The sequence below is a fragment of the Triturus cristatus genome, chromosome 9 (genome assembly GCF_964204655.1).
Source record: "Triturus cristatus chromosome 9, aTriCri1.1, whole genome shotgun sequence".
Classification (NCBI taxonomy): Eukaryota; Metazoa; Chordata; class Amphibia; order Caudata; family Salamandridae; genus Triturus; species Triturus cristatus.
This window is the reverse complement of record NC_140592.1, coordinates 19,408,279-19,420,476: the sequence shown is the minus strand read 5'-3', so window position 1 is coordinate 19,420,476 and position 12,198 is coordinate 19,408,279. Positions and strand designations below refer to the sequence as shown.

The 12,198-nt window shown below is 47.7% G+C and overlaps 1 protein-coding gene across 1 annotated transcript in view; it reads right to left on the bottom strand.

Annotated features, from left to right (window-relative positions):
- The window catches only part of PLXNB1 (plexin B1), a 469,341-nt gene that overhangs the window by 68,454 nt on the left and 388,689 nt on the right, over nucleotides 1-12,198 (bottom strand). Inside the window, exon 21 of the mRNA XM_085624251.1 lies at nucleotides 178-420. Within this exon, the coding sequence (XP_085480377.1) occupies nucleotides 178-420 (243 nt within the window). The remainder of the gene's footprint in view (nucleotides 1-177; nucleotides 421-12,198) is intronic.

The following is a 12,198-nucleotide window of genomic DNA, read 5'->3' as shown; positions in this document are numbered from 1 at the left end:
ATTCTCGTCGCACTAAGACATGCCCAACATCTTCTATCCCTTGCTTATTTTTGTGCACACACCATGTAATTGTATTTTACCTCAAATACTTTAGAATTAAAGCACTAAGAAGACGTGGATAAGTCATAAAGCACGCAGGTGAATGACTGCTGGATTGTCAAGCACTCCGAGGCTTACCTCCACAGAGATGACGCTGCCCGGCTTGTGCCGGTAGGGCTTGGCAGGGTCCTCGGCGTTCAGCGGCTTCAGCACCGGGTTGACCTCGTAGGAGAAGGGGGCTGGGTTCAGGCTGTGGAAGTTGAAGAGCAGGTTGTCCAGTATAAACTCCACGGTGATGTGGGCATTGCCCAGCAGCAGGGGGATGGACGGAGTCTTGCACAAGAGGAGGTGGGACGAGTTGATGGCGCACGACTCTTCAAACTGTGGGCAGAGAGAGTGGAAGAGACATTGTCACAGGTGAAGCGGAGCAGGGCCATCTGCCCTACAAGAGATCAGCCCGCGAGAGAACCTCGCATTCCCATACAGGACTGAGCGGAGCTCCCTGAGGGAGGAGACATGCATAAACCGGAAACCAAATGTATTTCAATGTTAGCAAATGATGCACGACCAAGTCCCTTTAAAAATGGAAATGGAATCCATGCAAAATTAAAAAGAATCCCGACCAACCTGGGGAGACACAAGATGAACTAGATTCATCTAAATACAAGAGATACCAGAAGTGACATTTTCTTCTTGTAGATTCACACACGGACAGACATCTTACACACACACATCATGCACACTCACCCACACACACGCATGAACAGGTTTCACCCAGGTTGACATCACAGGTCTGACCTAATGTCCCGCCCTGGTCCCTTGAACAGCTTCCTGTCAGCTACTGAGCACTCCAGAAGGTCAAGGAATGAAAAGAACAGATCAACTTCTGGTTCGGGACGATACCACCTACACACAGCCGGGAGACCAGACGGGAGCAGGGGCGCTGAAGGGCAGCCTACTGCCTCTGACGTTGTCCACGAATGTAGGGATCTGTGCACTGGCTACAATTGTCTAGATGACTCTCAGGGTACTGTATGCTTTAGAGTTCTTATAATCAATAAATTAGTCAACAAATCAGATTTAAAACACTCTCTCTGAAAAAGGCAGCTGTTGAAAAATAATACGATGTCCAGGCCAGCTGGTTTAGGCCGCGCCTGGGCAGCGCATGGGCTGTCTATTTGAGACATGCTGTATTCAGGTATGGAATACAAGCTCCGCCCACTTCCCGCCCAACTTTCAATTGGCTCCTGTTACTGTCCTTTCGAAATCATTGCTTTCGATTGATAAATGGGGTTAGCAGTCCCTCCTTAGTACCGTCTTGTCTGTATTTGTAACCTCCCACGAGGATTGGACTTTTTACTTGTGTTGTTACATGGCCTGTTTTATGTAGTCAGTGAGCAGTATTTTCTTTAATGATCTAGCACCATTCCAACCATGACGTGCTTTTCGGTGAGGCAACACCGCACGCTATTATATTTTTAACAGTAATGTATTTATTTAATTTACAGCGCGGTCCGCTTTAACTATAGCGCCCGCATTTATTTATTTATTTAATTTATAGCACAGTCCACTTTAACTATAGCGGCTGTACTTATTTATTTATTTGATTTACAGCGCATTCGGCCAGGCTATAGAACCTTTCTTTATTTTTTCTTTTTGGGCGAAAGCACCCCATACCGCGCTTTTACTTTAATGTTGGCCGTGCCCCTTTCTACAAACAATGCTCACTGTTACCTGAATACGGCGAGCAGCGTCTAAAGAAAGGGATGTGGCCACCATTAAAGTGGTATCACATGTGCAAGAGTTTCAGTTATTTGCATTAAAATAGCAATGCTTTGAAAAACACATACATAAGAAGCATTGTTATTTACAATGCTAATAGCTTATACTCTCGCAAATGTGAAACCTTTTGCATTGCAAATGCTTGTTTTTTTGCGTTGGCGGTGCAGAGCACAGGATTTTGCCAGTAAATTTACCCACTAACGAATGTTCCACAATTCTCCAGAAGATGGCAGTAAGTACAAGCATGTGTATTTATGAAAGCTCTAAAGCTGGCGATAACCTGTCCCTGCTGAATGGGATAGTGGAGGCCACATGCAGCAGACAAGATTACTGGTAGGGCACAGATTAACAAGCATTGGCAAACCCAATAGGTTGCAGCAATGCCCGAGCAGCTTGGTCTTGTGAATGTATTTTAGCCATGTTGTCTAGCAGCAGGTCTGCTGTTCAGCATGGCTGAAAGGTACTGAAAGCCCAGAATCACAGGATGCTGAGCTGACACAGACTCTTCGCCCCATGTTGAGTTTATTGTCCTGATCCCCCTAACACAAAAAAGCTCTATAACGTGGCCTGCGCTGGCTGCATCATAGTGCTTTTTTCACTTACTTTCAGTGATGCTGAACAGCAGATCGGCTGCTAGACAACATGATAAGACATTCACACCGACAAGGCCAATAGCTCAAGCATTGCTGAGATCTATTGGCTTTGCCAGTGCTTGTTCAGTGTTGACCTAGGTTCGAATCTCGGGATCGGCTGAACAATTTGTGATTCTGGGCGAATTACTTGCGCATCCCCCTGCCTATGACAATGAACGTGTCATTGTGTAACGTAACGTATAGTTTCTTACCTGTCGGTGTAGTTTTGCAGCTTGAAGACTTTCTGGATTCACTATGCTATGCATTATTCCAACATCTAGTGGTTGGGTCCGGAATTGTAATATTTTCCCTTGTCTTTTTTTTCGTGGCCCAGGTGGGCGTCGACATCCCACCGTTTGGTGTCCTTCGTGACGTTGACGCGCTTCCTGCGGAAGCTCCCACCTTTGGTCGCCATCTTCGGATTCTTTCTTGTCTTGTGTTATCTCCTTTGCAGATCCATTTAGCTATGTGTGCAGTTTAACCCCCCTTGTCCTCCTGTCTCATCTTTCTGGCGGAGGAGAGTGGGATCGCTAGTGAATCCAGAAAGTCATCAAGCTGCAAAACTTCACCGACAGGTAAGAAACTATACGTTTTGCAGCGTGAATCTTTCTGGATTCACTATGCTGTGCATAGACTTTGTAACCGTTTGTCCTTATTGCGGTGGCTGAAAGGAAGATGAGCACTGGTTACTGAAAATGTGCTGTAAGACCTTCTGTCCCACTTGCGCTTCCTTGTTCATTTGAATATCCACACAGTAGTGCTTAGTGAACGTATTCACTGAAGACCATGTTGCAGCCTGGCAAATGTCTTGGATAGGTGCGTTTGCTAGAAATGTAACTGTTGCTCCTTTTTTCCTTGTTGAGTGAGCTTGAGCTGCTCCTTGTAACTGTTGTCCTGCCTGCTTGTGGCAGAGTTGAATTGTCTGTGCAATCCATCGTGCAATCGTATTTTTGGTGGTGACTGGTCGTCCCAGAAAACTGCTGGCAAGGGAGACAAAGAACTGATATGTTTTTCTGCACTCCTTGGTCCTTTCTATATAGTGCATTACTGCCCTTCTGGCGTCTAGTGTGTGTAGCGCCCTTTCTGTTCTTGTGGTCGGATTTTGGGAAAAAAACTTGGTATTTGGATTGTTTGGCTAATGTGGAACCGAGACACCACCTTTGGCATGAAGTGTGGGTCCGTTCTCATTACAATCCTGTCCTTGTGTATTTGTAAGTAGGGTTCCTGGAGTGTTAGCGCTTTGTAGCGACGTGATGGCCACTAAGAAGGCCGTCTTTAGTGTGAGCATGTGCAGTGTAGCCTTGTGGATAGGTTCAAAGGGTGCCTTCATCAATTGAGTTAGCACTATGTTGAGGTTCCATGCCGGTGCTGGCATCCTCTTTGGGGGTGCGATTCTTTCCTCTCCTTCCAGAAATCTTTTCACAACTTGGGCGGCGAAGAAACTTTTCCCTGTTTCTCCTCTTGTGTAGGCCACTATCGCAGCTAAGTGCACCCTTATTGATGTGTAGCTTAAGTTGCTTTGTAGCAGGTGCGTTAAGTATCTTAGAACTGTTGATTCCCTTGTGATCTTGCGTTGTAGTTTCTCCTTGAGGCACCATTGGGAGAACCTTTTCCATTTTGCTACGTAGCACTTTCTTGTGATCGGCCTCCTTGCCTCCCTGAGTACTGCCATAGTACTTGCTGGTAGTTTGAGGTGCGCAAACTCTAGGTCCTCAGGAGCCATGCTGCTAGGCTGAGGCTCTCTGGCTCTGGGTGTGGCACCTCTCCGTTCTGCATCGTTAGCAGGTCCCTTCTTCTTGGGAACCTGTGCGCTGGTTCTTGTGCAATTTCCACTATCTGTGAGAACCAGGACTGTCGGGCCCACTGAGGTGCTATCAGTATTAGTGTCATGCTTCTGATTCTGCATTTGTTGACTACCCTGTGTATCAGTGGTATTGAAGAAAAAGCGTATGCAAATGTCTTTGACCAACTTATCCATAGCGCATTCCCTTGTGACTGATGGTCTGGTTGTCTGGATGCGAAGTGTTGGCATTTCGAATTCTGGTGTGTTGCAATAGGCCTATTTGCGGTGTTCCCCACCTCTGGAATATCTTTTCTAATTCCTGCAGGTTGATCTCCCATTCGTGGGATGCTGACGTCTGCCTGCTGAGTCGGTCTGCTTCCACATTGTCTTTCCCTGGGAGATGTATTGCTAGTAGGTCTATCCTTAGTGGAATGGCCCACGCCCATATCTCCTGTGCTAGCCCTGACAGCGCTACTGACTGTCTTCCACCCTGCTTGTTGATGTAGAACAGGGGTATCCAACCTTTTGTGTAGTGAGTGCTACTTCTGGTCAGTGAAAATCGTTGTGAGCTACTAACCGCCAAGCAACTCGCGCATTTTTCCGAGAGACCTCCCAGGCCCAGTTTCATTGACGTTAAGCCTAATTTCTTCAGAGCAACACAATACTTGACTAGGCAGCAGGTTGTGTGCCAGTGCCGGGAAAGGAATGCGTCATATAATGTTAAATACTGCGCACTCCTGCCCTTTACCTTAGCGCAGCAAGGTGGCTTGCTGCCCTTTGTGAAAGTTTGCTAAATATGCCCCCCAGAATAAGGTACTAAAGCGCTAAACAGCATCATGAGAACTGTCCCAGGACTCATGACGTATGCATGCAGGATCTCGCCATTCACTCTTTAGTGTTGTGTTTCCAGCCCACAATACACTAGCATCAGTCTCCTCCCACACATGCACAGCCAGCATAAACTGTCCACTCTCACCAGGACTGGACTGGACATAGCTCGTCTTAAAAAGAATCACCACATAGAATTCATTGCCTCTGCTTGACTCAATGGGATTTCCTGAGCTGTCGTCTTGCGCAGCCTTTTATATTTTTAAAAACAATTAAAATAATGTTCAGTTTTGGAAAACAAGATCTGCTGCTTAATATTGAGCAACTGACCATCTAGTTTTCTCCTTGAGTCTGACACTGTTGAGGATTGATAGTCCGGCTTCGTGAGAAGTAAAAACAAAATATGCAGGTATATTAGTGGCATGGTGGGGTGGGAGCTGTTGAGGCTGCAATGTAACCCCAAGGTGATGGAATTGGGTCAAACTACTAAAGAAAACTGTACTGACTGTTTTTAACATTTCATATATTTGCTCTTTAAAATGCCAGAAAAAGTGATTAGCTCAGAATCAAGTATTTATGATGAAATTACCCCAGGTTTAAATTCGCAAAGAGGTCAGCAATTGAGCCCCTCCACATGTCACTTCCGCACATATAACACACTCGACTAAAACTACACTACATCCACTCCTGCTGGGTAACTGCATAAAAACACGTATAAATAAAACAAAGGATTTTGTGGATATTTCTGTGCTGCACTTTGGTTTGTTCACTAGTGTACGTCAAACACCCAGCAAAATATAAGACGGACATTTGTGGGTTACAACTGTTGATCTCAGCAAGGCACATGGAGCGTGTTTAAGTGGAGAAAAACACTTCCTTTTCTGTTTTTGTTACCAGCTACCAGCATGTTTCAGTACTTGCTTTTACCATTTATGTTTGCACCCACTTTACTGTCCTCAAAAGATGCCACGCCGAGTTGGCCCTACCAACCTTCAAACCAGTTTCTAAAAGACAAGCCCTTCCTGACAATTCTCGTCCTCTGATTTTCCAAATCGGTAGGTAGCCCATTTGCTGCAGGGAGAGCCAAGCTGACCCAGCCACCACCTCCCCATCAGGTCTAGGTCACTTCCAAGCCATGCTCCTCTCTATGAGCTCTCGACTCAAACACTTGACTTGATGGAACTCTGTGCTCTGCTCTAATGAATTCACAGCGCATCTGAGAGGAAAGGGCGGGCAACCTTTGTTAGTTAGAGTCCCTAAATAAGAGTTCGTACTTCAGCGTTACCAAAGCTGATTGTGAGTTGTCACTCCTACCCCCTCCCCACACACGCTCCCTGACCCGATAATAACTTTTGTAATTCACTTCTTACTTACATTTGTTTTGGTGTTAATTATAACCCGGCACTAAATTTTACTCCAAGCCCCTATATTTATTATTAGCTGTTTTATTCGAATTTAGCAACACCTTTCATTTCTCCTGACCTAACATGTCCGTTTGAAAGCAATCACTTCACCAATATGCATTCTAAATCAGGCCTGCTCGAAATGAAGGAGGGGTTGATGGCCGAGGTTGGAGGGGGGTCAGGGGGAGTTAAAGTGGAGGCAGTTCATGAAGAAGTGATTTAATTTACACAGAAATTCTACTTTCGCTGTTAAAAGTACATCACAGTTCGTTTTCTTTCATCCGGTTCCCAGTTTACAGCCAGGCTCAGGAGATAACAATACCGGAATAGAGGGCTAAATAACTGCTGTCCCCAGGGAGATAGAGGGGAGGGGAAGCCGGAGGAAGTAGCAGAATACGAAGCGCTGAGAATGGGGCCATCACAGATCATTAACGGCTTTTTGTGAAAAAACGGCCGCAGCTGCATATTCGAACGTATTGTGCTTTTTGCGTGCCGTGCAGTGTAATTATTAAATTAAACTAGACTTCAGAATTGTTCTGGGTGTGCTCCCACCCCAGCTTACCTGCTGCTCTGGTGAAGGAAAGGTGGCAGGCTGTACAGCTGAAAGGGCAGATGGCACGGGACCCGGCAGTTCTGTACAGCTTGCACGACTGGCAAACAGCTGCTCTGCACTGCCACACCTAATGCAGCTCCGCACTCGTGACTCATACAATGAGCGCGGTGCCCGTGAGGAAAAGGCAGGGGGCACATAGACACCTGGTCACGAGGTACAAGAAGACGCTGATCTGCGATGGAAGGAGAGGCACGTCATCCTCTTCGGCCCGGCCTGCCCCGCCCCAGCTAAGCTCAAACCAATCTGAGCAGCTGGTTTGGGTGAGGGCGGGCAACAGACCTGCAAACAGCCTAAAAAGCCCAAACAACACTAAAGGGCTACTAAATTCAGCCACAAGCTTCACGAGCTACTCACAGGGTCTCGGCGAGCTACCGGTAGCTCGCGATCGACCGGTTGGAGACCCCTGATGTAGAACATGGTAGTTGTGTTGTCTGTTTGGATTAACACCCTGTTTCCGTACATCTCCTTCTGAGATACTTTTAAGGCAAGGAACACAGTCTTTAGTTCCAGGTAGTTGATGTGTCTGACCGCATCTTGCTGCGACCATAGACCCCTCACCTTGAGTTTGTTCATGTGTGTGCCCCACCCCAGGTGTGAGGCGTCTGTCGTGATAATCACTGTTGGGAGTTGGATGTGTGAATGGTTTCCCCTGTGATAGGTTTTCTTTGTTCCACCACGCCATTTCCTGATGCACTGCGTGAGTGTCAACCACTAGATCTTCCCAACTCCCAGTTGCCTGTGACCATTGCTGCTGTATCCATTCCTGGAAGGGTCTCATGTGGAGCCATATATTTGGGACTAGGTGGATGCATGACGCCATCATCCCCATCAGCTTGCTCACCGTCCTCACTGTCAGAACTTGCCCCTTGTGGTAAAGACGTGTTTCCTTCAGTATCGCCAATGTTCTCTTCCTGCTGGGGAACACTTTCGCCTGTACGGTGTTGATCTCGGCCCCCAAGAATATTTTAATCTGCTCCGGCTCGGTTGACGATTTTTCCCAATGAATTGAGAAACCCAGTTGGCTCAGTGTTTGTGCGACCTGCTGGATGTGTTGGTTGCATTGGCTGTACGAACTTGTCTTTATGAACCAGTCGTCGAGGTAGGGATATACGTGTATTCCTTGCCTTCGTAGGTGCACTGCAACTGCTGCTAGGCATTTTGTAAACACCCTTGGTGCGGATTTGAGTCCGAATGCCAGTACCGTGAACTGGTAACAGACGTTTGTGTTTGTGCTTGATGGGGATTTGCAAGTATGCGTCCTTTAAATCTATAGTGGCCATGTAATCTCCTTGTTGTGTTTGTGGTATTACCTCCTGTAGGGAAGTCATCTTGAATCTTTGAGTTCTTATGAATTTGTTTCAGAACCTTCGATCTAGGATGGGTCTTGGTGTCTCGTCCACCTTTGGCACGAGGAAACCAGTTGAGTACACCCCCTTGTTTCTTTGGTTGTGCGGTTCTACCTCTATCGCCCCCTTGCTGAGCAGTTCTTGCGCCTCTAGTTGCAAGAGCGAGAGTTCCTTTGCTGAGTGAGCCTTGTTTCTTGGTTTTCTGTTTGGAGGTTATTTTTCTAGCTCTATGCAGTATCCGTATTGTATGATGTTTAGTATCCATTTGTCTGTAGTGACCTTCCTCCACTCCTCGAGGAAGTTCTTTATCCTGCCTCCTACTTGTGTTGTATGTTTGAGGGACTGTCTTTTGTGGAACATTCGGTTTCGGCTTTTCTCTTTGCGCCCGCCCCGAGGTGTTGCTAGGGTGGGTGCTTGCTTCATGGTGAAGTCACTTGGAGGAAGGTTGTTGCCGTCCTCTCCGTGCCTGTCCTCGTCCGTTTGCGCGCCCTCGAAAGGACTGGCCCCGTGGCTGGTACTGCCAGTTCTGCTGCTGCTGGCCTTGGTTGTTCCCTTGGTAACCTTGCTGGAACGTTTGGTGCGATGGGGTAGGCACATTGCCTCCCCTACCACCTGGCCTTCTCGCGGGTGTGCCTCTTCTCATCCCTCTGAACTGTAGCGCTCCCATGGACCTAGCTGTCTCGTTGTCCTCTTTGAGCTGGATTAATTTGTCGTCAACTGGTGTGCCAAACAGTTGCTCTCCGTTAAAGGGTGTGTCCAGGATGTTGCTTTGCACCTCTGGCTTGAATCCTGAAATTCTGAGCCATGCGTGTCTTCTCTCGGTCACTCCTATCATCATTAGTCTGCTGGATGTTTCCGCAGCATCTAAGATCGGTTTTAAACATGTATTTGCCATGCTTTTGCCCTCCTCTACCAGGTGCGCCGCTCTTTGTTGGTACTGGTCTGGTAGATACTTTAGGGGTTGCCCCACTTCCTCCCAGTGCTGGTATGCGTGCCTGTTGATCAGGGCGTTGGAGTTTGCGATGCACCAATGGATTGCCGCATTTCTCTCCACCTTTCTCCCTGTGAGATCCATCCTTCTACTCTCCTTGTCTGGAGGTGGTCCGGCATTTGTGGGTACATTGGCCCTTTTCCTAGTCGTTGCTGTAATTATGGAATCGTCTGGCACTCACCCCTGGATGTATGCAGGGTCCTTAGACGAATGTTTATACTTCTTCTCCATTCTTGGAGTCACAGCGTTGCATAATGCTGGTTCCTTAAAGGCCTCTCTTCCTTGATCCAGCACACTAGGGAGCATGGGCAGGAACTGGCTCCTAGTCTGTTGAGGCAGTAAAGTTTCCAGGAAAAAACATGCCTTGGGCTTCTCCTCCTCAAATTTCACCCCATATGTCTGTGCAGCTTTTTGGATGACCATATTGTAGATCCCTATGACGTCTGGCGGTGAAGGCCTCGAAGGGTATGTGTCTACCCCTTCTTCTGGCTATTCGGCGTCGAGGTCATGCCACTCCCAGTCTTGAGCCTCCGAGGACGTCGAGTCACAGTAGGTCTGCTGACCCTCGTCTGCGGCCTCGAAATAAACAGGCCTTATTCCTCCTGTTCCTCGACCGGTTCAGGCATTTTAAGAGGTTCTGCGTCCTCGTCATCACTTTCGACTTCGAGCGCCAGCGGGATGGTGTATTAGCTCATCCTTTCATCGAAGTCCCTTTTCCGCTGCAGGATGTTTGTCATTTCGGCCTTGAGCCTCCTCTTCTTCCTTTCCATCTCGGTGGCCTGTTTGGCATCGAGGGTTGGAGTGCTCCGCTTCGAGGTCGTCGACGTCAAGGTAGTTGTTGGCCCTTCTTTTCTCGGTGCTGAGGTGTCCTTTTCGAGGGCCTCCTTCGACCTAGATTTTTTGTGGGCTCTCCCCATCTGCGAGTCCTTTTCGAAGAATCCGCTGGGCTGTTTGTCCTTGGTTGCTGTTGCCTTTGCAGAGTGTTTCGGCGGCAATGCTCCCTTTGAGGACTTTGCTTTGCTTTTACGAGCGTCGCTCGGGGCTTTGGCTTCACCCTTTCGAGTGTCGCTAGAGTGACTGGGAGTCAACGACTCCCTTACCTCCTTCGACGTCTTCTTCTGGACTGCGACGACCATGCAGTCCTCTGGTCCTTCAGCGATGTTGTCCTCCTCTCCACTGGAGAGACCCAAGTCTCGGAGCGATGGAGGTGGCCCCTGCCCCTGCATGGTGTGGTTTGCCCTTCTCTGCCTCGCTCTTTCTCTGAGGGTCTTGGGTGTGAACGCCGAGCACGCGTTGCAGTCCTCGCTGTTGTGGTCGAGCGGTAGGCAGAGGTTGCAGACTGGATGGTGGTCCTTCTGGGCGTATTTGTGGTGGCAATTGATGCAAAACTTGAAAGGTGTTTTGTCCATCCCAGCGCTCAGGGAGCCCCTTGCGAGCGCATTCTCCGTTCAACGTCGAGTTCTCGGTTGAAAACCTTATCTCATTGTCCTGGTTACCTGACCTGTAGTCTGGTGTTGCTGAAAACTTTGATTTTCGTTGATTTTCTTCTCTTTGCGTTAATTCCTCTTCCAAAACTCTGGAACTCTTTGGTAACGATCCAGACCCAACGGCGGAGAAAGAATCTGAAGATGGCGACCAAAGGAAGGAAGCGCGTTGACGTCACAAAGGACACCAAATAGTGGTATGTCGACGCCCACCTGGGCCACGAAGAAAAAAAAATAAAGAAAAGAAAGACTAGGATTCCGGACCCAACCACTAGATGGCGGAATAATGCTCAGCATAGGGAATTCAAAAAGATTCACGCTGCAAAACTGGTTTTTATATAGTCCAGTTAGATTTTTCGATATTTGAGTTTCGGGTAGGTTAGGGGAGTTCCCTTTTATCAATCCCTAGTGCAATAGCGATTGTCTTTATCTCCATGGTACTCAAGTATTTTAAAAAGTAGCTTATTCGATTTACTAAAATCGTACCAAAATTGTACCATCCGAAAATCCAGCTGCTTTGCTCCCTGGCCTAAGACCAGTGCATTGGATTTTACATGATTACTCAACACTTCTCTGTCCTTTGGATGTGAAGAGTGTGTTATCAAACAGCACTGCTGAGCCATCAGCACATTGCATGATGAGTACTGGAATCCCCCTACCTATGGGAGACAGACTCCATGAGATGCTAAGGTGAGACCTACACCTGCCACACAGGAGTTAAAGAGGAGCGGCACACACAGGCACCACAGTTTAAACTCCTGTTGCTGAACATTATTGTGACAGGCTATTAGTAGCCCCAATTTTGAGCTGCCCCAAGCACCCTTATATGGGACCACCATGGTCTACCGTAGAATCACTGAGCCAGCCCATGCGGCTAGTCCATGAGCCGATTCCTGTCAGTGCTTTCGAAAACTTTATAGAGTGGATGAGGCACGCATGTAGCCGTCTGTTGATTCATCGGCATGGGTAGCGCTATTATGTTATCGATTGCTCCACCTACAGGACAGAAGCCTGCCTGGAACCAAGGAATCAATTTATGTCCTTCAGCCGATTCCTGCTCTTCTTCGAACGAGAGCGAGGCATAGGATTTTACCTTTTTGTCTGGGTGAGCTATAAATCTACAGTTTTGCAGATTGCACGCCGACGTCATGAGAGGTACACCAAATGGTGGGACGTCGACACTCACCTGGGCTACAAAAAAACAAAAAAAACAAAAGAAAGACTAGGAATCCGGACCCAACCACCAGATCGCGGAATAATGCACAGCATAGTGAATCCAGAAAGATTCACGCTGCAA